The 24160-nt window shown below is 43.2% G+C and overlaps 3 protein-coding genes across 3 annotated transcripts; 1 reads left to right on the forward strand and 2 right to left on the reverse strand.

Annotated features, from left to right (window-relative positions):
- The first annotated feature begins 5803 nt into the window (after positions 1 to 5803).
- Positions 5804 to 6715, forward strand: LOC143891196 (uncharacterized). Its single transcript, XM_077395830.1, has one exon. The coding sequence runs from the start codon at positions 5804 to 5806 to the stop codon at positions 6713 to 6715; it is 912 nt and encodes a 303-aa protein (XP_077251945.1).
- Positions 6716 to 10197: 3482 nt separating this feature from the next.
- Positions 10198 to 12203, reverse strand: LOC143884400 (uncharacterized). The gene is made up of 4 exons (XM_077387945.1): positions 11516 to 12203; positions 11336 to 11434; positions 10821 to 11252; positions 10198 to 10741 (listed from the first exon to the last, which is right to left on the reverse strand). The coding sequence occupies exons 1-3, from the start codon at positions 11591 to 11593 to the stop codon at positions 10971 to 10973; spliced, it is 459 nt and encodes a 152-aa protein (XP_077244060.1). The 5' UTR covers positions 11594 to 12203; the 3' UTR covers positions 10198 to 10741; positions 10821 to 10970.
- LOC143891201 (uncharacterized) lies at positions 11659 to 13603 on the reverse strand. The gene is made up of 4 exons (XM_077395834.1): positions 12993 to 13603; positions 12776 to 12913; positions 12642 to 12698; positions 11659 to 12546 (listed from the first exon to the last, which is right to left on the reverse strand). Exons 1-4 carry the CDS (start codon positions 13581 to 13583, stop codon positions 11659 to 11661), a joined length of 1674 nt encoding a protein of 557 aa, XP_077251949.1. The 5' UTR covers positions 13584 to 13603.
- Between the last annotated feature and the right edge of the window lie 10557 nt (positions 13604 to 24160).

A 24160-nucleotide genomic window follows, 5' to 3' on the forward strand; every position in this document is an offset into this window, starting at 1 on the left:
TACATGCACAACCACCGTACACCTTATAATTTCTCCTCCTCCCTTTTACCGTGATTTGACATAAAGATATTAAAGTTGCCCACTGTTCATGTTATACGGGGGCTGAATGCGTACTGCAGAGGGGGTGAAAATATCATCTGCCTTTATTTTCCCTATTTTTTCGTCAACGAGGGCATCATCTCATATTTCCTTCCCTCTCAATTCTCAATTCTCTCCCTCTCCCCACCATTTACTAGCCACTCAGACAAATTATATTCCCTAAAATTTTTTTGAAGATTTGACGTAGGGGGGTCAAATAAATCGTATAATGACACAGTGGTCTAGCTATAGCAAAAATGACATAAGGGGGTCAAAATTTGGTTTTCAAAATTTTCAATGACGAGAATGCCCTTGTGGCAGAAATAGGTGATATGACTTTTAAGAAATAAAAAGCATTTCAGTTTCCCTCTCTTTCTCTTCCCTCTTCTCTCTTCCCTCTTCTCTCCTCCCGTCTGTGTTTATTTTTTTTCCGTCCTCTTCTCCGGCGATCTCTACGGGTCTGTTTGGTTCGTGAATCTCGGCGGGAAGGGGAAGTGAAAGGGGATTTGTGCAGAATGGCAATGAAAGGACCTTATGGGGGTGGGGTTTTGAAGTAACGTTTGGTTGTAGGGATGCTTAGTAGGATTTTGTTGGAACTAAATTCCCAAATGCCATTTGGTTACAAGAATTTAGCGGAAGATATGCGACGAAGCAGTGCGTGGAGCCTCATCCGTCGTTTGAGAAGGTCATTCCTGTTGAAATTCTAATACAGAAACTCGGTTTTGGGGGTTTGCCATTCGGTTCTCATTGGAGAGCCACGTGGGCCGACCGTATCCCGACATTGTTGTGGGTGTTTTGACCATCGGGGTTTGAAAAACACAACCAAACGACGTGCCGGCATCTAAAATTCCCACGAAATTCTAATGAGATGCCTGATTTTTGACAACCAAACAGAGCCGTAGGCAATCTCTCCGGCGATCTCGACGAAGGTGAAGCACGTATGAAACCTGGAAAACAGTAAACCCTACCTGGTCTCAGTTTATTTTTCATGATTTGTCTTCGGTGTGAGTACGAAGTAGAGATGTAGTTTGTAGTCAGTTGACAAATTTGTATTCTCACCTGTCATAGTAGAGATGTAGATGTAGTTTGTAGTCTCACCTCTCATACTAAAAGCTTTTGAACTTTCCATGAATAAAAGCTTTCTTAACATCCATTTATTTTGAGCAACAAATTCTTGAAAAGATAAACATTAAAGAAATTGATGCTTTAACAATAGGAGTTGAGTGTATATTTAGAGAAAAAATAAACCATTTGTGGCAAACACACCGTTCTTACAGTTGGGGTACATGTTTCCAGATGGCATTCTTATACAATCACATATCTTTCTCCGTTGCCTTCACCCCCTTGTTATCTTTCATATTATTTTCTTTACTATCTGAAAGAAATAATTTGCAAAGATTTTATTTAAGAGAAATGTGGCAGTGTGATATGATAATGCGCAAAGGGTGGTTGTGCTCCATAAGATATTGCTATTATTAGTATTTCAAAACTCATGCTATCCCATTTAGCTTTGGTGTTAAATGTGAAAGTGCTTGCGAAAAGAAGAAAGACATGAGTTTGAAGAGTGTAGGGATTGAATTTTTGAGGGGCCATAATCCCTTCTCTAATACCATGCATAGCTCCCCTCTATTGCCCTTGAGAAGCCTCCCTTAGGTACTAATAACCCCTTTTTTGTAGCTGAAAATCCATGACTTTCAACTTCACGACCATCTTCTGGATTTGATGGACCCTCCAAGGGTACTTCTTCTACCCCATTTGAGGGCCCATAATCCCTTCTCTAATACCATGCATAGCTCCCCTCTATTGCCCTTGAGAAGCCCCCCTTAGGTACCAATAACCCCTTTTTTGTAGCTGAAAACCCATGCCTTTCAACTTCAGGACTTTCTTCTGGATTTGATGGACCCTCCAAGGGTACTTCTTCTACCCCATTTGAGTGCCCATAATCCCTTCTCTAATACCATGCATAGCTCCCCTCGGTTGCCCTTGAGAAGCCCCCCTTAGGTACTAATAACCCCTTTTTTGTAGCTGAAAACCCATGACTTTCAACTTCACGACCATCTTCTGGATTTGATAGACCCTCCAAGGGTACTTCTACCCCATTTGAGTGCCCATAATCCCTTCTCTAATACCATGCATAGCTCCCCACGGTTGCCCTTGAGAAGCCCCCCTTAGGTACTAATAACCCCTTTTTTGTAGCTGAAAACCCATGACTTTCAACTTCACAACCATCTTCTGGATTTGATGGACCCTCCAAGGGTACTTGTTCTACCCCATTTGAGGGCCCATAATCCCTTCTCTAATACCATCCATAGCTCCCCTCGGTTGCCCTTGAGAAGCCCCCCCGGTTGCCCTTGAGAAGCCCCCCTTAGGTACTAATAACCCCTTCTTTGTAGCTGAAAACCCATGCCTTTCAACTTGAGCACCACCTTTGGATTTGCTGCACCCTCCAAGGGTACTTCTCCTACCCCATTTGAGGGCCCATAATCCCTTCTCTAATACCATCCATAGGTCCCCTCTATTGGCCTTGAGAAGCCCCCCTTAGGTACTAATAACCCCTTCTTTGTAGCTGAAAACCCATGCCTTTCACCTTGAGGACCTTCTTCTGGATTTGATGGACCCTCCGAGGGTACTTCTCCTACCCCATTTGAGTGCCCATAATCCCTTCTCTAATACCATCCATAGGTCCCCTCTATTGCCCTTGAGAAGCCCCCCTTACGTACTAATAACCCCTTTTTTGTAGCTGAAAACCCATGACTTTGAACTTCAGGACCATCTTCTGGATTTGATGGACCCTCCAAGGGTACTTCTTCTACGCCATTTGAGGGCCCATAATCCCTTCTCTAATACCATGCATAGCTCCCCTCTATTGCCCTTGAGAAGCCCCCCTTAGGTACTAATAACCCCTTTTTTGTAGCTGAAAATCCATGACTTTCAACTTCAGGACTTTCTTCTGGATTTGATGGACCCACCAAGGGTACTTCTTCTACCCCATTTGAGTGCCCATAATCCCTTCTCTAATACCATGCATAGCTCCCATCGGTTGCCCTTGAGAAGCCCCCCTTAGGTACTAATAACCCCTTCTTTGTAGCTGAAAACCCATGCCTTTGAACTTCAAGTCCTTCTTCTGGATTTGATGGACCCTCCGAGGGTACTTCTTCTACCCCATTTGATGGCCCATAATCCGTTTTGCTGTAATTTAATTAAGAAAATATTATATCCTTGCCAGATGTAACATGTTAAACTAATTTCTCGTAGATTTCGTCTTTAAACTATATTTCGTACTGTGACCTGTGTACTTGAAATGCAATGTTCACTTATGTTAAATTATTTCCATGCTTCAGTCTGGTATTAAATGTACTGAGAAAAAATATGTTATCATCTTCTTCTCATGTTTAAGTCTTAACCATATCATATACTCCTTTTGCAGACAAGTTTTCAATCAGGAAGGTCATATTTTCTTCTTTCAACGTGTGCCTCCGAAGGTTTTGCTTATGTCAGCCTCTACTTATTCGCCTTGAGAAGCCCCCTTTACGTACTGGTTCTTATCATATCTTGTCTGCCCTTTGCAGGTCTTCGTAAACTGGCACGCACAATGCTTTCTCTGGTGTTACACTATGATGGCATACTGAAGGATGAAGTTAATTGGGAATATGTTGGTGGGAGTAAGAAATTGTTATTGGTAAGTCCCCGAATGAATCTTAAAGAATTGGAGGCTCTAATCCACAGTCGAATTGGGAGTATTGGAGGAGGGGTGTCACTATCCATCAAATGTCGATATGTTGTTGATCCATATATAAGCACTCTAATCGACGTCGATAGCGATGAAATCTTCCAATCGTTGGTTGAGGTGCTTGAGAAAGATAATTTCAACTCTGTGATGCTATACATAACAAAAATTGACAATGGCCTAAATTCATCTTATTCTTCAATTCTGCCCACAAACAATGTCATACCTTCTACTTCCTTTTCACCTCGAAATCCCTCTCATAACCTGCCCATACGTTTGACTTTTGTACCACCGATTCCCTCTCAAAATCCCTCTCATAATGCATGCATACCTCCTACTTCCGTTCCACCGATTCCACACCTAAGATATCCATCGGAACGAGTAACTATCACTCCCGACTCTCGTTTTGAAGTAGACTTAGAAAGAGAATATGAAACAGAATTGGGTAATACAAGCATAGGAGGTGACTCGGCACAATTTAGTTCAAGGTATGTCTTGTACAATTTTATTTATATTGAAGTACTCAATCTACTATCCTAATTTTATATTGTTGAACTGTGTAGGGTACGAGTTGGCCTAAATGAAAACTTCTCGGACGATATGTATGAGAACCCTACCTCCGAAGATGTCATTGTCCCCGGGAATGATGCAGATGTGCCGTTGGAGCATATTAACGTTTTGGAGGATGATTTTCATGTCTTCGGTTGTGATTTCGAAGAATTTAGAACTGAAGATGACAATGATGATGATCCTGCAGAGGATGATGATGAGGATGATGACGAGGCTGAGCCCGAGGCTGAGGTTCAGGATGAGGAGGGTGATGAGGCCGCCCATGATCCTAAAAATTATAATGGAAATGAAAATCAGAACGAAGATTCTGGTGAAAATCTTAGGCCAACAGAAGTGGCTCCCCCTACTGCCAATGGTTGGCCATTTCTACCTGCTGGCACAAGTCGGTCACTGGAAGTAGACGACATGTATGTTGGGGCTGATGAGGTAGATGCAGATAATCTTCAGTTCGATGAGTTAACTGTTGGGGCTATGTATCCAAATATGAAGCAGTTCAAGAAGGCCGTTAAGGAGTATGCAATTCGGCAACGATTCATGTTCAAGAAGTCACGGTCAACTCCCAAGAAGTATGCCGTTGTATGCAAGGAACCAGGTTGCAAGTGGCGTATATCAGGCATTACCCGTATGACTTATGTGTTAGTGAAGAAGTTTGTGAGCGACCATACGTGTACATCTCACTTAAAGGGCAATGATAATCATCTAGCTACATCCCCATGGGTTGCCGAGACATGCTTACCCCTATTTGACCGTCCAGAAGATGTGGGGACAAGGATCATAAGACAGTACATGAAGTCACACTGGGGTATAACCATGACCTACCGTAGAGCACACCTTGCGATGAACATCATCCTTGAAATAAAGTGTGGAAATGTGGAGGACTCGTACCGCTTGCTCCCTGCACTGATAGTTGAGATGATGAGAACAAACCCGGGCACCTACATGCGTGTTTTTCGAGCGAGAGATCTACGTCCAGGGGGAGATGATAAATTTGCTAACTTATTCTGGGCATTTGGTCCCAGCATACGTTCTTTCCAACGAACACTCAGATCGATAGTTTTGGTCGATGGGACGCATCTACGTGGAAAGTATCTTGGAATCTTACTGATCGCAGTTGGGGTAGACGGGAACAACGGCTTAGTTCCATTAGCTTTTGGCGTTGTCGAGACTGAGAACGAAGATAGCTGGTGCTGGTTCCTCTATTTGGTGAAGCGGCACGTATTGCCTGAGGGGATAGGCGCATTGACCCTGTGCTCCGATCGACAAAAGGGGTTGATGCAAGCAGTGCCTAAAGTAATGCCTATTGCAAACCATAGCTACTGCATACGTCACCTCGCCGCCAATCTGTACACCGACTTCAAAGACCCTTTACTTAAGAAATTGTTGTAGAGAGCTGGTAGGGCTTTGAGAGAGAGTGTTTTCATAGACACAATGGAAAAAATTAAGGCGAGGAATGAAAATGCACACAACTGGATAGCCGCTATTCCGAAGGAAAACTGGGCTAGTTTCTACTTCAAGGGGGAAAGATATGATGTGTTGACCACCAATAGATCGGAGTGTTACAATGCAGTGCTAAAGGATGCCAGAAAATTGCCGATTGCAGCTGCGGTGGAGCTGACTCGTTTTAAGAGCTCCGAATACATACAGAAACGTCAAGCGATGGGCCTTCAATGGGAAACAAAGTGCACGCATTATGCAGAAAAACATTTGGGACTGGCCAGGGAACAGGGTCGCGGATATACTGCTTATCGAGTAGGTGTGCACGAATTTGAAGTAAGGTCCCGTGATCATCATGATGTCGTAAACTTGCTGCAACAAACCTGTACATGTCGTGAGTTCCAAACGCTTGGGCTTCCGTGCGGACATGCCATGACAGCCATTGCCATCACAGATTTTGATGAGTACGATTATTGCCATAAATGGTTTCGTATAGAGATGTATCGGGAAACGTACTGTGAGGTGCTTCACCCTACAGTAGATCGCACTCATTGGGAACTGCCTCCAGAACCTCTGCAGACTGTATTACCTCCAATAGCGAAAAGACCACCTGGACGGCCGCGAACGAGAAGATCTGACCGCGAATTGCAGAGTGGAGTGCATCGCAAATGTACGATCTGTGGAAAACTAGGCCACAACAAAAGGACTTGCAGAGAACCTCCCATGGAGAGACAACTCCCTGATGAATCTTCCATTGGACCCTCTGCCCCCGTTTTCAATAGGTACATGATACGTAATATATTGAGGTCAATAAGTAGTATAGAACATCCCCGATTCCATACTTATTCGGTGTGGTGGTGGTGTTGTAGGTCGGGTGTACCTTGTGCAACTCCTTTTTTCACGTAATTATTCCGCGGAGAATGCATTGGAGGCTCCAGTTGGATGAAGGAGGAGAAGTGGATTAATTGAAAGTGTGCACAGTAATTAGTTGCTGTATATAATAATTTTTTGAGGGAAACCCTTTTTTGGTATACTGTAATTAGTGGTGTGCATAGTTGAAGGCTGGCAAGTTTTCTGAGGAGAACCCAATTTTTTGAAGGTGGAATACTCTATTTTTTGTTATACTGTAATTAATGGTATACTGTAATTAGTGGTGTGCATAGTTGAAGGCTGCCCAGTTTTATGAGGGAAACCCAATTTTCTGAAGGTGGAATACTCTATTTTTTGTTATACTGTAATTAATGGTATACTGTAATTAGTGGTGTGCATAGTTGAAGGCTGCCCAGTTTTATGAGGGAAACCCAATTTTTTGAAGGTGGAATACTGTATTCTTTGTTATACTGTAATTAATGGTATACTGTAATTACTGGTATACTGTAATTTTTGGAGGGAAACCCTGTTTTCTTAAGGTGGAATGGGTTGTCATAGTTGAAGGCTGCCCAGTTTTCTGAAGCTCGAATGAGTTCTACCTTGCAAGCATTGTTAAAATAAGCTTTTCCCTGCTGGTAAGAAAATTCAAGAACTGGAAAATTAAATTGGTTGTATATATATATATATATATATATATATATATATGACCTTTTTGTTCATTTTGCAAAAAGTTTGTCATTTTGCAAAAAAGTTTGCAAAAAGCTTTTCCCTGCTGGTAAGAAAGGGCGAAATAAAGTTTGTCATTTTGCAACCTTTATTTATTGACCTTTTTGTTCGTTTCATGGGCATTGATGTCCCAAAAAAATGGAGCATAGAGCTTTACTCCCCCTTAATATATGCATATTATTATGACTTGGGAGCTCAAATATTCTCCCCCTTTTGTCATCACCAAAAAAGGTGGAACAAAAGGAAAGAGAGTAGGTGTGAGCCAATGAAAGTGCATACAACCACTCAAAGGACATAGCATCCACGACACATCATAACAGTGACAGAATTATATAAAACGGAATACATCCCAAAAAGATCCAACTGACTGTCCAAGCAACTACCTAAATATGATCCATATAACCAACTCATAATCCAAACACTATAGAAACATATAGATAAGGCTAATATAAAAAAAAATCTTAACAAGACAGGATCCATCATCAGAGAACTAGAGCCATCTACTGCTCCGAAGGAGGCGGTGGGTGATGAGAAGAACTGCCCGGCGCCTGGCCCCACTGACCACTGGAGATGTAGCGATAATAGGCGGCCCACTGGTCATCAAAGTGGGAAGTCATGGTGTGGAAGCGAGTCGAAATCGCAGAGTCGACATGGGTAGACAACTGCTGAAACTGAGAGGCCATGGATCGCTCAATGGCCTCCTGCATGTGAGCCAAATCCTGGCGAGTGCAGAACTAAGATGTATCTTCTGAAGGCTGAGGTGCCGGTGCAGGCTGGTCCTCGGCTTCGTAGCCTCCTCCATCGTGAACATCGATGTCAATCGCTGCTTCATTAAGAGCCATGCGGTTAAAGGTCGGAACATCAAACGGGGCAGTAGGAGTCATGGTCATCTCTCCATCCAAGGTGATGCTGAAGTGCCGGAAGACACGGGTCAGAATCATGCCATATGGCAAGGAAGATCGGTAGCGTTCAGGGGTCTGAAACATGAAGTGAAACATGATATATGGCAGACAAAGCTGGCGGCCCTCTAGGATGCTGTAGATAATATATGCCTCTAAGGGTCTTACGGCTTCACGCATCCCACCACGAGGTATGAAGATGTGGTACATGAAGTTATGGAGCACGCGCGCAACCGGAATGAGGTCGGCAGATTGTACGGGCATATTAGGGTGGTAGCGCCATGTTATCCGCCCATAGACAGTGTCATGATCAATATCATCAAGTTCATGCGTCCCATCGTCCGGCCAAAAATAGTGTAAGAGGCCCTCATGGCTAATCCCAAATACTGTGGCAAAAGTCTGATAGGTGAGTTTGATGACAGTTTTCTTGACCTTAGATTCGATTTTGAAGAAGGAAGGGGAAATAGTGAGATTGGCATAGAAGAGACGCACCAATCGAAGGTAAACGGGTTCGTTAATGTGAAGGATGGGTGTCCAATGAAGAGCATCAAATTTGGCCTTTAAATCAAAATTTTCAAGGACAGGGGGATCAATGTACCTACCGGTCAGGACACGCCTAGTGCCCACGTCGTCCCAGAGTTTCTTCGCCTTATCCCCAGTGAAATAGGACTTGGCCACAACCTCGGCAGCCACAGCCTTGGCCTTGGACTTCTTCCGTGAAGGCCCTTCTTCGTCGGGAACTTCTTCACGAACGTATTCGGGGTCTTCAACTTGGGAGGAGCCTCCGATGTTGAGATATTTGGTTTTAGGAGGCATGGTGAGAGGAAATATGGGTGGAGAGAAAAGTGATATGTAAAGAAGAAGAGAAATAGCCCTAAAATGGAGGCCAAAAAGAGAAATAGATAAGGGAAGAAAGAAAAAACGAAAAAGGGGTGAAATGCTAGGGTTTTAGGAAGAAGAGAGGGATTTGGAAGGGAGAAGAGGGTTTTGGAGGAAGATGTAGGGAGAAAATGACGGAACGAAAGAAAAAGTGGACTTAGGGTTTCAAGAGAAGTGGTTTAGGTATAGGGAAAGAAGAGAAGAAAAGTAAAGTAAAAAAAAGGAACCGGGTCCAGGGTTATGAAGCTCCTGGGCCGATTCTCGGAGTTCCGAGACACTGTGTCGGAGTTCCGAGAACAAAAGGAAATATTTTTTTTCCATTGCCCGAATCTCGGAGTTCCGAGAATTACTCTCGGAGCTCCGAGAATTGACGGTTTTTTGTATATGCTACTGGAACGAATCTCGGAGTTCCGAGAATATACAGGTTTTTTGGATATGCTACTGGAAGGAATCTCGGAGTTCCGAAAAATGTTCTCGGAGCTCCGAGAATATACATGTTTTTTTGATATGCTACTGGAACGAATCTCGGAGTTCCGAGAAAATTTCTCAGAGCTCCGAGAATAGACGGGTTTTTTCATATTATATTGGACCGAATCTCGGAGTTCTGAGAAAATATCTCGGAGCTCCGAGAATAACGTGGCGGAAATCTCGGAGTTCCGAGACATTGTCTCGGAATTCCGAGAATCGTTGGAGGTTCCACTTTAGGATCTGCTAACCCATTTATTTTATATTTTTATTTTGTATGAATTGTCTTTTGCTACACAAACTATTGAAATTGTGGCCCATCAAATGGACGTTATGGATCATCCTATGGTGTGGGGTGGAAAGTCCATTTCGAAAGAAGAGGGTGGCTGTTGTAAGAAATTAAGTGTGCAATTTATGAACAACTTTGAGGAAGAATTTTTTTCTTCCCAACAGTTCAACCAACCAAACAAAACCGGAAAAGCACAAAAAACAGGGGTCCCATTGCCAACTATGACGATGAAAATATAAAGTAGAGAGAATAACCACAATTACAAATAAATCATATTTCCATCCAATAGAAATATAAATTCCCCCAAAACTTTATGAACAAATATTTGATGATTTTCAAAGACCTTTACCATATTTCGCAATGAACCCAATGCCACAACCACCATCACTTCACAGAACTTGATTTTTCATTACAAATACATAGTTGTCAGTATGCTGAGATACAAACAAACCCTCCCTCTGTGTCTCTACACCCTGCTTTCTGTCCTACACATATGCGCCCAACAATTACAAATAAATTTAGCCCATTTTACCCCATTTTGCTTACAAATACACAGAAAACTTCACTGGAAAGACCATCAATGTCCACCATGTTTACAACATCCATCAGAACTTGAAGAGAGGTTCTTCATTTTTCAGTCATATATCCCCCTTAAGGAAATCACCACAGTCCCCAAACTCTCCGCGCAAGAATCTTTCGCACAGCTGCAGCCGATAAGCGGGAATGTCAGACTTGCTGAAAGTAAATGGATCATTTGCATACAGATGGTCGATCGCTTTAAGCACGAACAAACCACAGTCGAACCTGCATAACAACAGTTGTATTGAGCGAATCAAAATCATAGCCTAGAAAAATAAACATTTAAATATACTAATATACTGACCCATTGGCCTGTTGTGGGAAATTTTCCATCTGCGCATATTGAAAGTGGTCTATATCACAGCCCCTTTCCTTTAAGTACTCCTTCAACAACACAACCTGCAAGTGGTTAACATTGACAGGTTTAGGAAACATAAGTGTTATACGTATAGATTTATAAGTAGGAAAACATTAAAGATGCTAACCCACTTACGGTCAATCCTGCTCTTTCCTGGAACTCAATTCCTTTACAGGAATTGCATTCGTGGAAGATTTTGTTGATCATATCGACAATGAGGAGAACCCAATGGTTGTCTTCACATAATGGTAATAGTACCATTTTTACTGCTTCGAGGTGGTGGTTTATAAGTCTACTGTGCAGAGCGTCCTTCGCTGTCCTCCACTTTTCTACCCTCTGGACCTCAGTGACTTCGGTCCCTACTGCAGTAAGAGTTCCCTATAAAAAAAAGGAATTCAATGGGATACTACAGATAAAATCTTATGTAAACCTCAATGTGGGATGATAGAAATAACACTTACATGTACCACCGATGGAACGAAGACAATTCCCCCCATTGTAGGATCTGCTAACCCATCGTCGTTGGAGGACTGCACGTGCTTCCCATATATATCGACAATCTTCAAGGAAGAGAAGTAAATGCCAGATGTACATTATTCCCTACAGTAATGTAGAAATTAATGATAAAAAATGACACTTACAGTGCCAGTCAGGTATTGTCTGACATTCCAAAGATGTTGTAGGTCTTCAGCTATTAGGTGTACATCATCCGTTTCCATGAGGATATCACTGCAAAATTGTATTAAATTGTTAGTTAATAATTTTCAATTCTGATCAACTTAAATCATGGTATAATATAATTCACATCTACTTGCCTTTTATCATGCTTTAGAAGTCTCTCTATCAGAGCTGTTCTCCTTCCCTTACGCATCTTTCCGTCATCCCCTTTCTTCTTGGGCGGTGGTTTAGGTATGTTGGGGTCCTTCCCCTGTTTCTTCCCTTCCTTCTGCCTCCTCTTTCGGGTCTTCCCTGAATAGTAGGGGCTTTTTCCGGCTCTCCCAGGTTTCCTACTCCTTCCATCCATCTTCACACCCCTCACAATGCTCCCTAATTCGGAATCCACCATCTCATCCCTTACACCACTCACTTTCATCTCAACTTCAGTAGATGGTGCCTCTTCCTTGGTCACCTCCATTTCGAACAATCGTTGTAAAGGGTTAAGGATCACCCCGTCTGTGGTGCCGAATATTTCTTCATGTGACTTGGGGTTCTGAGCCGATACATCTATTAGGGTGGCGGCTGCATCCATGTCACATCCAAGGTCAGCTAAATCCGTCCAATCCTCGCACAGCTGCGAAGAGAATCGTGCACCTTGAGATGCATTTTCGCCCTTCCTCTGCTCCTCAACCCCCTCCACCTCAACCCCCTCCATTCTTCCCCCAGTCCCTTCATTTGTTCTCCGCATACGCTCCCATCCTTTTTTCAAATCCTCCTCTTTCTTTCTGACATCTTCCTCTCTTTTTCCAACATCTTCCTCTCTTTTTCTTATTTCTTCCCATGCTGCTGTAATCATCTGCCACTGTCTATCAATTACATCTTCCTCTCTCACCAAAAATTTTATATGCTTCGACTCATCTTCACTACTTCCTTTCTCCATTTCACTTTCTACTCCCAAAACTATCCCCTCGGATTCCAACTGTTCCTTATCGACTTCCATTGTCTCATCAACATCCTAATGTTTAAACATGACAGTCAATGATCAAATTTAAAAAATCAATAAGTAAAATAAAATAACGTACGCAACATAGTCCTGCTCGACTGCATTACCTCATCCTGTAGGTACTGTGACTTCTCTAACAGAGATACTTTCAATGTCACCACCACCTGAATTTTTGGAAAACATAGTCAGTTATCAAGATACTAGTATTGATATATACGTTAACAAATTTTTCATATCTCACCTCCGATTTCTTTATCTGCTTCTGCTCCACTAATCGATATGTCTTTGATTCGTTTGCTTTCCAGTCCCATTTAAGGACACGTGGACGAGCAGTTGGATTGGTGGGAATCCAAAATGTGGTATGCTCGTATAACCATACCTGCATACATACGAAACACCATGTTAATCAAACTATAAACAGCACGGTTAGAATATTAAATGTCATGAGTCCAAATTACCTGAATTACCAACGAGCACCCACCAAGGTACCTGCCACCCTTGCTGACTCTGTCTAGGTAATCTACGAGCCAGTCATACACTCCCATCGCCCAGTTATAGTTGCCAATGTTTCCTATGTCGTCGATGTAGGGCCAGAAGAGCTCGTCAGCTCGATGTGCGCTTTTTGTGAAAAGGACAGAGGCAAAAAGATGCAGGAGAACATATTTCACTGTCTTCTCTATCGAAACTTTATTGCGTTCTCTAACTAATGCTGTAATTTCATTCTCAATAACCGATGCCTTGACGTTGGCCTCTGGAAATGGCCAGCCAGGCACTTTAGGTTGCGGTTTTGTCCTGTCGAATGACAGAACCCTCACCACGTCCATTCGCTCTCCACTAAGTGGCAGTCCTAATGCCAATGCCACATCTCTTGGAAGGAAGGGGACATTTATACTCCCTAACTTGAACGTGTTAGTGCCGGGAGTCCACTTATCGTGGATAGCTCTTATGAGAGGCTTGTGCATCATAATGTCCTCCATGCCAAACAGATGTCGGAAAGGAGTCTTTTCTATGGCATGAAAATGGACTGCCTTGAACTTTATCCTGTCCATTGCCGATTTGGAAGAAGCTGGAGAACATCGTGCTGGGACGTATGGAGCCTGCAAAACAAATTACATCGCCAAAATATATGTGGTTGTGGACCCCGATCCGAGAGAGGCCGGGGGACGTGCCCCCACGCGAGTCTCGTGATCATCCATGTGAAGGAGAGCCCCACCAAAGAACTCTCGAAAGAGTGCCCCTCATAGCATGAGCGGCGATGTGAAGTGAGATACCTCTCGATTCGGGGACTAGCCCGGATTCGAGACGCACCTTAAACAAAGAAAGAGTCGCCATCCAAGGAAGTGGGCCCTGGATCCCATGCTGTGCTCTGTCGCAACAGATAACCAGAGATATAAAAGGTCCGTGCCTGATGACGAATGGGGAAGGGATTAGGCGCCCCCGATTCGCCCAAGTGCGAGCACCTGGTCTCTTTTGCCATTTATTATTAACTTTGAAGAGTTTTGGGCAAAAATCATGTCAAATGGGAACGAATATCCCCGAGATAACGTCTAGCTAATCATGCATATCTCGGAGATGAATAAGAAGCACACACAAAAGAAATGAAAGATATGACACCTAAAAATAGCTAAGTTATGAGTGTCATGCCTAATTGGTGTCTAAGTTCTGGTGGACAAACACATGCATGCTACAGCTAAGAGTATAGGATCTGTACATGAATGTAAGAAAACACAGCAAAACACACAACACAACACGACTCCACACGACAAACCCTAAACTCTAATGCGATAATTGACTCGGACCAAGATGGCCATCCACCTTAGCTGCACTACGTATCCCGGCCTCGGGAAGAATCAGAGCCAACGTAGTTCGGCGACCTATGCTAAACTACAATGCCTAACCTTCTAGGACCGCTATCCTAGACTCGATCAACTAGACCTGACTGGTTTTTAAAGCTTCTTGCGCCATTACTTAAGTTCAAGTGAATGGTAATTTTTAGGACTCCCTATATGCCCTAACTAACGCAAGTGGACCCTACACCCTATGTGCGACTAGGCTGTGCGTCTTAAGGAAAGCCATGGGCTATCTAAGCGCATTCTAATCTAGTCATCGGCTCGACTAAGTGTCTAACCGACCACGACCTGAGGCCTCCTAACTCTAGGGACACTCACACGACCAGGCATGACAAATCCACAAGATCAGGACAGACTCCTAACTTTAAGACACCCCAAACGCCTAGGACAGACTCCTAACTCTATGGGAAGATCTTTTGAAAATTGTTTGCAAGGTTATTTTGAAGAATTTTTGTATTTTGGGAAGATTTGAAAGCTTATGGCAGCTTTTGAAATTTGTGAAAGTTGTGAAGTTGTGAAGTTGTGGAAATTGCGGAAATTGTGGAAATTGTGAGAAATATTTATAAAATGGTGACTGAACTCAGGATGCCAGCAGCACGCCTGAGCTGCCTACGTACCCCTCAGCTAGGGATCAAGCCATCCGTAGTTCGGAACAGATTTTCCTAACTACACTCTAATGACTCGAGATTTTTGATTTTTCAAATGTTTTTTGATTTTTTCGACACAAGAGGACAAAATCCTATCATCACAAGGGGAGGACAGACTCCCGATATCCCGCAAAGGTTGGACAGCATCCTATGCTTTGCGGGGGAATCGAACAGAATAACAACTCTGCAAGGGTTGGACAGCATCCTATACCTTGCAGGAGCGGATAAAAATCACGTGATTGGATGAGGGGATGGACAGAATCCTAACCACTATGATGACAGGACTGACTCCTGAAAGACTGAAGGACTGACTCCTATGCTGAAGACTGACTCTGAAAATGGAAGGACGGAATCCTAAACTTTATGAAGGGATAGGACAGAATCCTAAACTCTACAGGGGTAGGACAGACACCTAAACCCTAGGATGGTAAGACTGACTCCTAAACTCTCTAGGACTGACTCTAAAGATGAAGAAATCCCTTAACCTGCGAAGACTCTAAGGCAGGAAGGGAAGGGGTTGGCTCAAGAAACGTTCCGTCATAGCCGGATCCGAGGGAAAGCCCCTAAGATTAATGAATGAGCCCCTAAAACTGATAGGAATCCCGAAACTGTAAGAAATCTCGACTTAAACTAAAGGACAATTTGGAAAGAGAGGAAATGGGAGCGTAGCGAAATCCTTTTCTGATACCCAGTATCCTTCTCCCAATCAATTCGATGATATAGATTATTGTCAACAAGAAAAATCCTTTTTTAATGAAGAATGTAATAACTTTCAAAACATTAAAAGAAAATTCTGGGATGAAAAATTTGTCCTGTTTCCAAAAAAACTTAAAAGTAAGCGAGCTCTCCATATGTATAGAAAATGAATCTCTACATATTGATGCTAAATTTTCAGCCATTTTAGCAAAAATAAATTTTGTTTTTCAGGGAAATCAAACGAGATCAAGATACTGATTCGCTCTCGAATTACAGAAAGAGGGCTCTCAGGTGAAAATAAAGAGAGAGTGGCGAATCAACAGGCACTTATAAGACTGAACAGGGGATTAAGGAGCTGAGATTTGGGGAGACTAGAAGATGAAACAGAAATCAATCAATCATTCACACAAAATAAGAGACCTATAGAAAACTATGCTAGAAATAAATAAATAAAATAAGAAATGAATCGAATTCTTACCTTTCCTTCTCTGCTCCCCTCTTTCTATCCTTATCTGCCGATCAGCAAGGGCTTCCTACCCTCAAGGTCTCCTTTCTTTTTTTTTTCTTTTTTTTATATATATATGTGCTATATATTTATATATATATATATATATATATATATATATATATATATATATATAGAGAGAGAGAGAGAGAGAGAGAGAGAGAAAACGGTTCCTACACATATGTGTAGATAAGTTATCTACACACTAGTTTAAAATACAGTGGGGGCCACATTATTTGGGTGATCCAAACCATTCATTTTTAAGGCCCTCACATAGATAGGGTGTCCACAAAAAATCAGATCCATAGGATCATCCTAACCATTCGAACTGTGGAGGCAAAAAATGGACTAATTTGTGAAGGTTTAAAGACATCCATTTTACCTCCACAAATCGTAGGGTTGGGATGATCCTATGGATCTGATTTTTTGTAGACACCCTATCTATGTGAGGGCCTTTAAAATGGATGGCTTGGATCACTCAAACAATGTGAGCCCCCACTGAATTTTAAGCTAGTGTGTAGAGAACTCTCTACACATATGTGTAGGAACCGTTTTCTCATATATATATATATATATATATATATATATAGAACTCGTCTGAGAGAGAATTTTTTTTTTCTCAATCTCCTTCTTCTTCTCCCTCTGCAACTCCCTCTCTTCCTCTGCTCTCTCTCTCTCTCTCTCGGTTTTTTTGATTGTGGTAGAAATAAAGAGGGTTCAAAGTGGTTTTGAATAGAGATGGGGGTTTTGGAGGCTCGGTGGAAGAGGCTTGGTGGAGAGGGTTGTGATGGTGGTGGTGGGAATGAAAATGGTGGATGTAGAGAGGGTGGAGAAGATGGCGGCTTGCCGGAGGAGTGGCCGGAGGAGGTGGAAGTGGTTTGGGTGGGGTGCGGTGGTTGGGTTGTTTTTTTTTTTTTTGATTTTATTGAAATGGGTTTTGATGAAAAGAAAAAAACGAAACCGCAGAGGTGGTGGGGTACGGCGGTGGAGGTGGAAGAAATGGGGGACGACGGTGGCTGGTTTTTGGGTTTTGTTTTTTTTTGAAATGGGTTTGGTTCGAAAATGGGTATTGGGTTTGGGTAAAATGGGTTTTGGGGTGGAGGAGTTGCAGAGGTGGTGGTTTGGGTGGGATTCGGTGGTGGGAGTGGAGGTGGTTGCGGTAAGGGTGGCTCGGTTTTGGAGAGGAGGTGGTGAAGAGGAAAAAAAAATGGTTTGTGAGGGGTGGAGGTTGCGGCCGGTGGAGAGTGGCTGTGGAGGAGTGGGGTTGAGCTTGCCGGATTCCGGCAAGCTTACCGGAGAAGATGGGGATAGGTGGTTGGGGGCGAGAATCTGCAGAGAAGGTGGTGGCGGCTGGAGTGGTGTTGCCGGAGCACCATCTCTCTCTCTCTCTCTCTCTCTGTTTCTCTCTGTTATTCTTCCCCTCTCTGTTTTACAGAGAAATGGGTTTTTGTGATTGGGGATTGGTGGGTGTGGCCGGCCGAATATGGGGTTGGCCGGTGGTAGAGATGGGTTTTTGGTGGGGTTTCGGTGGTATAGGAGGTGGCTGTGGAGAGGCTTGGTGATTTTGAAGGGTGTTTTAAAATGGGTTTGGGCAGAAAATGGGTGCCGGATTCTGGCGGGGTGCCCGGAGAAGACAAAGGCTTGGGTGTGGGCTTTCAAGGTACTGGGAGGAGGGGAAGAAGAAGAAAGTGGGTGTGGGAAGAAGCTAGCCGGAGGAGTGGTCGGAGGCAAGGGAAATGGCCGGAGATGGTCGGTGGCTGGTCTCCTCTCTCTCTCTGCTTGTTGATTTTTCTTCCCCTCCTTTAAAAATGAGGCCTCTCTTGGGGTTAAATAGCTAGGTCTCCCTCTTCCATTTAATCTCCACCCTCCATTTGCCCTATTTCATTTTTTTTTTTTTTTGGGTTATTTTCAGCCATTGATCTACTACCCTTAGCCCTAACTCTATCTTAGAAAACCTAAAAACTTAGAATGCTCTAGCTAATCTAAGCCCTATATCTCACCTTTTTGATCCAACAGCCCATCTTCATTGCTTGTAAAGAAAGCAATACAAGCTTCCAAGAATGCCCCTTTTGAGAGGGGGTTTTACTGTTCTACCCATTTTATAGAAAAAGCAACATATTTGCCAACCCATTCTTATCTGGACACCCCCCTTTTGGATTATTTTCACTGGCTTTTCTCTGCCCAAGGCACCCCCCCGGCTTGACTAATTCAACCCTCTTCTGCACTCTTTTTTTTTTGGAATAAACCCCATTACCTAGGTAAATTCTGTCGAATCTCGATGAAACTTCATTGGGCCTACTTACGGTCTCGAACTATCCAAGGTTTAACCCCAGAGCCTTGAGTTGCTAATTTTTTTATTTATATATATATATATATATATATATATATATATATATATATACACATTTGCACTCGATGACTTATCCGGGCCCAACTGCCCAGGGATTTTCCAATTTTTTTGTTTTGATTGATTTTTTTTTTGTTTTTGTTTTGTTTTTAGGGCTTGGTCAAAATGGGGTGTCTACAGATGCCCCTCTTTGGCCGAGTGTGCTTGTCGCACGGAAGCCAAAGCCGAACAGACAACACATTTTGACTGGCCCAAGGTTTCAAACGGAAGGGATGCAAGGGGGGACGAGATGGGTCGACGAGACAGATTCTCATCGAGAAAGAATGATAAGATGAATTGAGGAGACAGATTCTCGAAAAGAAAACTGAGATGGACTCTCAAGGGATAGTGAGACAGACTCTCACAAATTGCAGAATGGAATGATTAGACAGCATCATGATCAAACCTGATTTAAGATCTGAGAAGACGGCATCTTGACAGATCGACAAAGCGGAATGATTAGACAGCATCATGATCAAACCTAAATTGGGATCTGAGAAGACAGCATCTTGACAGATAAACAAAGCGGAATGATTAGACAGCATCATGATCAAACCAAAATTGGGATCTGAGACGACAGCATCTTGACAGATCGACAAAGCGGAATGATTAGACAGCATCATGATCAAACCTGAATTAGGTTCTGAGAAGACAGCATCTTGACAGATCGACAAAGCGGAATGATTAGACAGCATCATGATCACTCCTAAATTGAGATCTGAGAAGATAGCATCTTGACAGATTAACAAAGCGGAATGATTAGACAGCATCATGATCAAACCTAAATTGGGATCTGAGAAGACAGCATCTAGACAGATCGACAAAGCGGAATGATTAGACAGCATCATGATCAAACCTAAATTGGGATCTGAGAAGACAACATCTTGATAGATCGACAAAGCGGAATGATTAGACAGCATCATGATCAAACCTGAATTAGGATCTGAGAAGACAGTATCTTGACAGATCGACAAAGCGGAATGATTAGACAGCATCATGATCACTCCTAAATTGAGATCTGAGAAGACAACATCTTGATAGATAAACAAAGCGGAATGATTAGACAGCATCACGATCAAACCAAAATTGGGATCTGAGAAGACAGCATCTTGACAGATCGACAAAGCGGAATGATTAGACAGCATCATGATCAAACCTGAATTAGGATCTGAGAAGACAGTATCTTGACAGATCGACAAAGCGGAATGATTAGACAGCATCATGATCACTCCTAAATTGAGATCTGAGAAGACAGCATCTTGATAGATTAACAAAGCGGAATGATTAGACAGCATCATGATTAAACCTAAATTGGGATCTGAGAAGACAGCATCTAGACAGATCGACAAAGCGGAATGATTAGACAGCATCATGATCAAACCTAAATGGGGATGTGAGAAGACAACATCTTGATAGATCGACAAAGCGGAATGATTAGACAGCATCATGATCAAACCTGAATTAGGATCTGAGAAGACAGCATCTTGACAGATCGACAAAGCGGAATGATTAGACAGCATCATGATCAAACCTGAATTAGGATCTGAGAAGACAACATCTTGACAGATAAACAAAGCAGAATGATTAGACAATCATCATGATCATTCCCCAAATTGAAAATTTGATTTGAAAAATGTGTTTAAGTTTTCTCAAATCCTGATTCGTTAAAACTGATATCTCAAACATCAATGCATGCTAGGTATCTTTTATGGTCTGACTTTCATCAGGACATAAAAGATGCCCCTAGTATAATTTCGCTTCCAGTTCAGGAGTCTTAACAAAACTCAAACAGATTCAAGCTTTCTTTTATGAAACTTGGATTACAAAGATTTTGAAGGTACAAGAGACTGACTCTTGCCGAAAGGTCTACCACTTTTATGCCAATAGCAGGGCTCCGGGCCTCAAAGGCTTTCAAAATGCACAAGAGACTGATTCTGTCTGAAACACTTTCAATTTTCTACCAACTGTCAGAACTTCAGGTTGCAATGGTTTTCAACTTCCAAGCAGACTGATTCTGCCTGACACATCTTCAACCTCCTGCCTGCTGCAGAAATTTCAAATGGGCCTGAGAGCTTGCCGCGCTTTTAGACCATGTATATGTCATTTCGCCTTCTGGAGATGCGACCACCTGTTACCCCAGCGTTTGAAAGGATACTGGACCCAAACAGGTCATTTTGGGACATACCTGACCCGACTGAGTACATGACTTTGACTTGACAAGAATGACCTTGACAACTGCTTGACGAAGGACTTTTGGTGAGTACACAACCGAGTTACAAGACTGACTTTCAGGAAAGACCGAATCTGCTTCTTAATTTGATAATTGTTTTAAGAGGGTACAGCTTACCACTCTCGGAACTCTTTGAATACCGCGTTTTAAGGTGATTTCGCCTCTTTCTGGTATTTAGTCATGGTTATTATACCCTTTGGGTTGCTCGGTTTTAACCCCTAGCTTAGAGGAATATCAAAGGAAGCCTTGCCGGCACTATTCAGACCTTGAAGTGATGCCGATACAGGTATGAAAGTCTTGCTAGCTTCTGAAATTTAGTCCTTTACGAGAAGTCACTGCCATGACCAGACTGCCCCTTTTGGGTTTTCAATCTGGCGGACCGCTTGCCTTAATTTTTGCCTGGACTGCCTGCCCTTGCAGGTTTTCCATCCAGCAGGCTCCGCACCCTAATTTTTGCCTAAGCCGCCCTTTCGGGTTTTCAACTTAGCGGGCGAATGACCCTAACTTTTGCCTAGACCGCCCTTTCGGGTTTTCAGTCTAACAGGTCTAAGACTCCATTATTATTTTTTCTTTTTCTGTTTCTCCACAAACCTTTGCCTTATCACACCAGGAGGACTTCTAGGTGGGTTAGGGTTTGAAAGAACTGGATCAGGGTGTTTGCATTGACTGGACCGAATCTGGACCCTTCCAGATAGCCTACGTACCTCCAAAGAGTGAGAATCAGGTCCGTGTAGTTCGCCCATTGGGGACTTTGGGTTGAGATTGTTTTGATTTGACTTCTTTTTTTTCTTTTTGAAAGTTCTCTCCCTCTTTTTTTTTTCAACCGCTTTGAAAGATTTGACCGAACCCGGCTTTGTCAGGTTGCCTACGTACCCCGTGGAAAGGGATCAGGTCATGGCGTAGTTCAGGCTTTGCGTCTTTTATGGCGTAAGTCATAAAAGATGCCCCTGGTTTGAGGGTGACAAAGAAATTTTGATTTTGCTTATTGGCTCAAAGGGTTTGCAAGTGGTCTTTGACTTTTCTCTTTTGTTTTTCAATTGGATTTTTGGATTTGAAGCTCAAATCGACCAAGGACGGCCTCCTGGTGTCTTAGGCATAATACTTTTTAAGTTGATCAAGGTTTGTGGGTTATGTTAGTTTTTCACCATTTTGATCAAGGAGTCTGACGGCTTTTCCAGGCAGGACTTCATCGACAATGTAAGGACCCGACCAGTTTGGTCTGAACTTCCCTCGGGGATCATGGACCGGTGCCCTATAGGATTTCAAAACGAGGTCACCTTTCTGGAGATCTCTGATCTTCACCTTCTTGTTAAAGGCTTTCTCAACTCGACGCTGATATCCCTGGACATGATACAGAGCTCTGAGCCTCTTCTCATCAATCATCTGCAACTCCTGATACCGGGCCCTTGCCCATTCTGATTCTGGCAAACCAGCTTCCATCATTACCCTTAACGAAGGAATTCTCAGCTCAACTGGTAGGACCGCTTCCATCCCATACACTAGTGAATATGGCGTAGCTCCCGTAGAGGCCCTGATCGATGTTCTGTAAGCCCATAAAGCGTATGGTAGCTTATTTGACCAGTCCCTGTACGACTCTGTCATCTTGCTGATGATGGTTTTGATGTTCTTGTTTGCAGCTTCGACGGCTCCATTTGTCTGGGGTCTGTATGGTGAGGACTTGTGATGCTTAATCTTGAACTCCTCACATAGGCGTACCACTTCTTTCTTGAAGTGCGATCCATTGTCTGAGATCAGCTCATGCGGTACCCCATATCTGCAGATGATGTTTGTTCGGATGAATTTGGCAACTGAGGCTGAAGTCAGCGATGCGAACGATGCGGCTTCGATCCACTTAGTGAAGTAATCGATGGCTACCAGGATGTACTCATGCCCACTTGAAGATTTCAGAAACACCTTTCCGATAATATCGATTCCCCAGACTGAAAACGGCCACGGCGAAGTCAGAGAATGTAACTCAGAAGGCGGCACATGAATGAGGTTGGCGTAAACCTGACATTTATGACACTTCTTCACGAATGCGAAGCAGTCAGCTTCCATGGTTGGCCAGTAGTACCCAAGTCTCAGGATCTTTCTTGACAGCATCTTCCCGTTCATGTGAGGCCCACAGACTCCTTCATGCGTCTGTTCTACGAGATTAGCTGCTCGATCTTCATCTACGCAAAGAAGCTGGATTCCATCAAATGACCTCCTGAAGAGCTCATTGCCGCAGATAATGAAGCTAGCCGCCAACTTCTGGAGAGACCTCCGCTCTTTTCCTGACGCTTCAGGGGGGTGCCCTTGGCCTAGAATGAGATTCTTTATATCAGTGTACCATGGCTTTCCATCTGGACATCGAGCTGCTATCTCTATAGCGTTCACATGCGCTGGAGCCCATTGTAACCGCACTGCTAGAGGCTGAACTTCCATTGATGCAGAGATATCTAACATTGAGGCCAGTGTAGCCAAAGCGTCCGCGAAATGATTTCTTGTCCTCGACAGATTAGTGAATGTAACATTCTTAAATCTCTTGACCACAGAGTCCAGATGTGTGTGATACGGGGTCAATCTATCCTCCTTTGTTTTCCATTGACCATTGATCTGACAAATGATCAAGATTGAGTCTCCGAAAACATCTATCTCTTGAATATGCAAAGCCAAAGCTGCTTCGAGACCAGCAATGCACGCCTCATATTCGGCCTCATTGTTGGTACACTTGAACTGCAATTTGATGGATACGGGGATGTACTCTTTCTTCGGAGATATCAACACTGCCCCAACCCCTTGACCTCGGTTGTTCACAGCACCATCAAAATACATCAACCACCTGGTGCTTGGGACCTCATCTTCTATAGTCATGATCTCTTCATCAGGGAAATCTGCCGTCAGAACTGCATTCTCATCCACAGGCGCATCAGCCAACTGCTCAGCTATCACACGCCCTTTAACTGATTTCTGGGTTACATAGGCAATATCAAATTCAGACAATAGCAGCAACCATCTGGATGTTCTCCCGGTGAGGGCGGGCTTCTCGAACAAGTACTTCAACGGATCCATACGTGAGAGTAAGAGAACCTTGTTCGATAACAGGTAATGCCTGAGCCTCTGAGTTGCCCAAACCAGTGCCAGACAAGTCTTTTCCAAGATAGAATATTTGATTTCGTACTCCAGCATCTTCTTGCTGATGTAGTAGATAGGGTTTTCTTTTTTCGACTCAGGGTCTTGCTGGGCTAACATGCAACCCATAGCTGTGTCGGTGACAGATAGGTACAGCAACAGTGGCTGGTCCGGAATAACTGGTGACAGGACAGGGGG

The sequence above is a fragment of the Tasmannia lanceolata genome, unplaced genomic scaffold (assembly GCF_043159265.1).
Source record: "Tasmannia lanceolata isolate RefF3 unplaced genomic scaffold, GAP_Taslan_0.1 ptg000002l, whole genome shotgun sequence".
Taxonomy (NCBI): domain Eukaryota; kingdom Viridiplantae; phylum Streptophyta; class Magnoliopsida; order Canellales; family Winteraceae; genus Tasmannia; species Tasmannia lanceolata.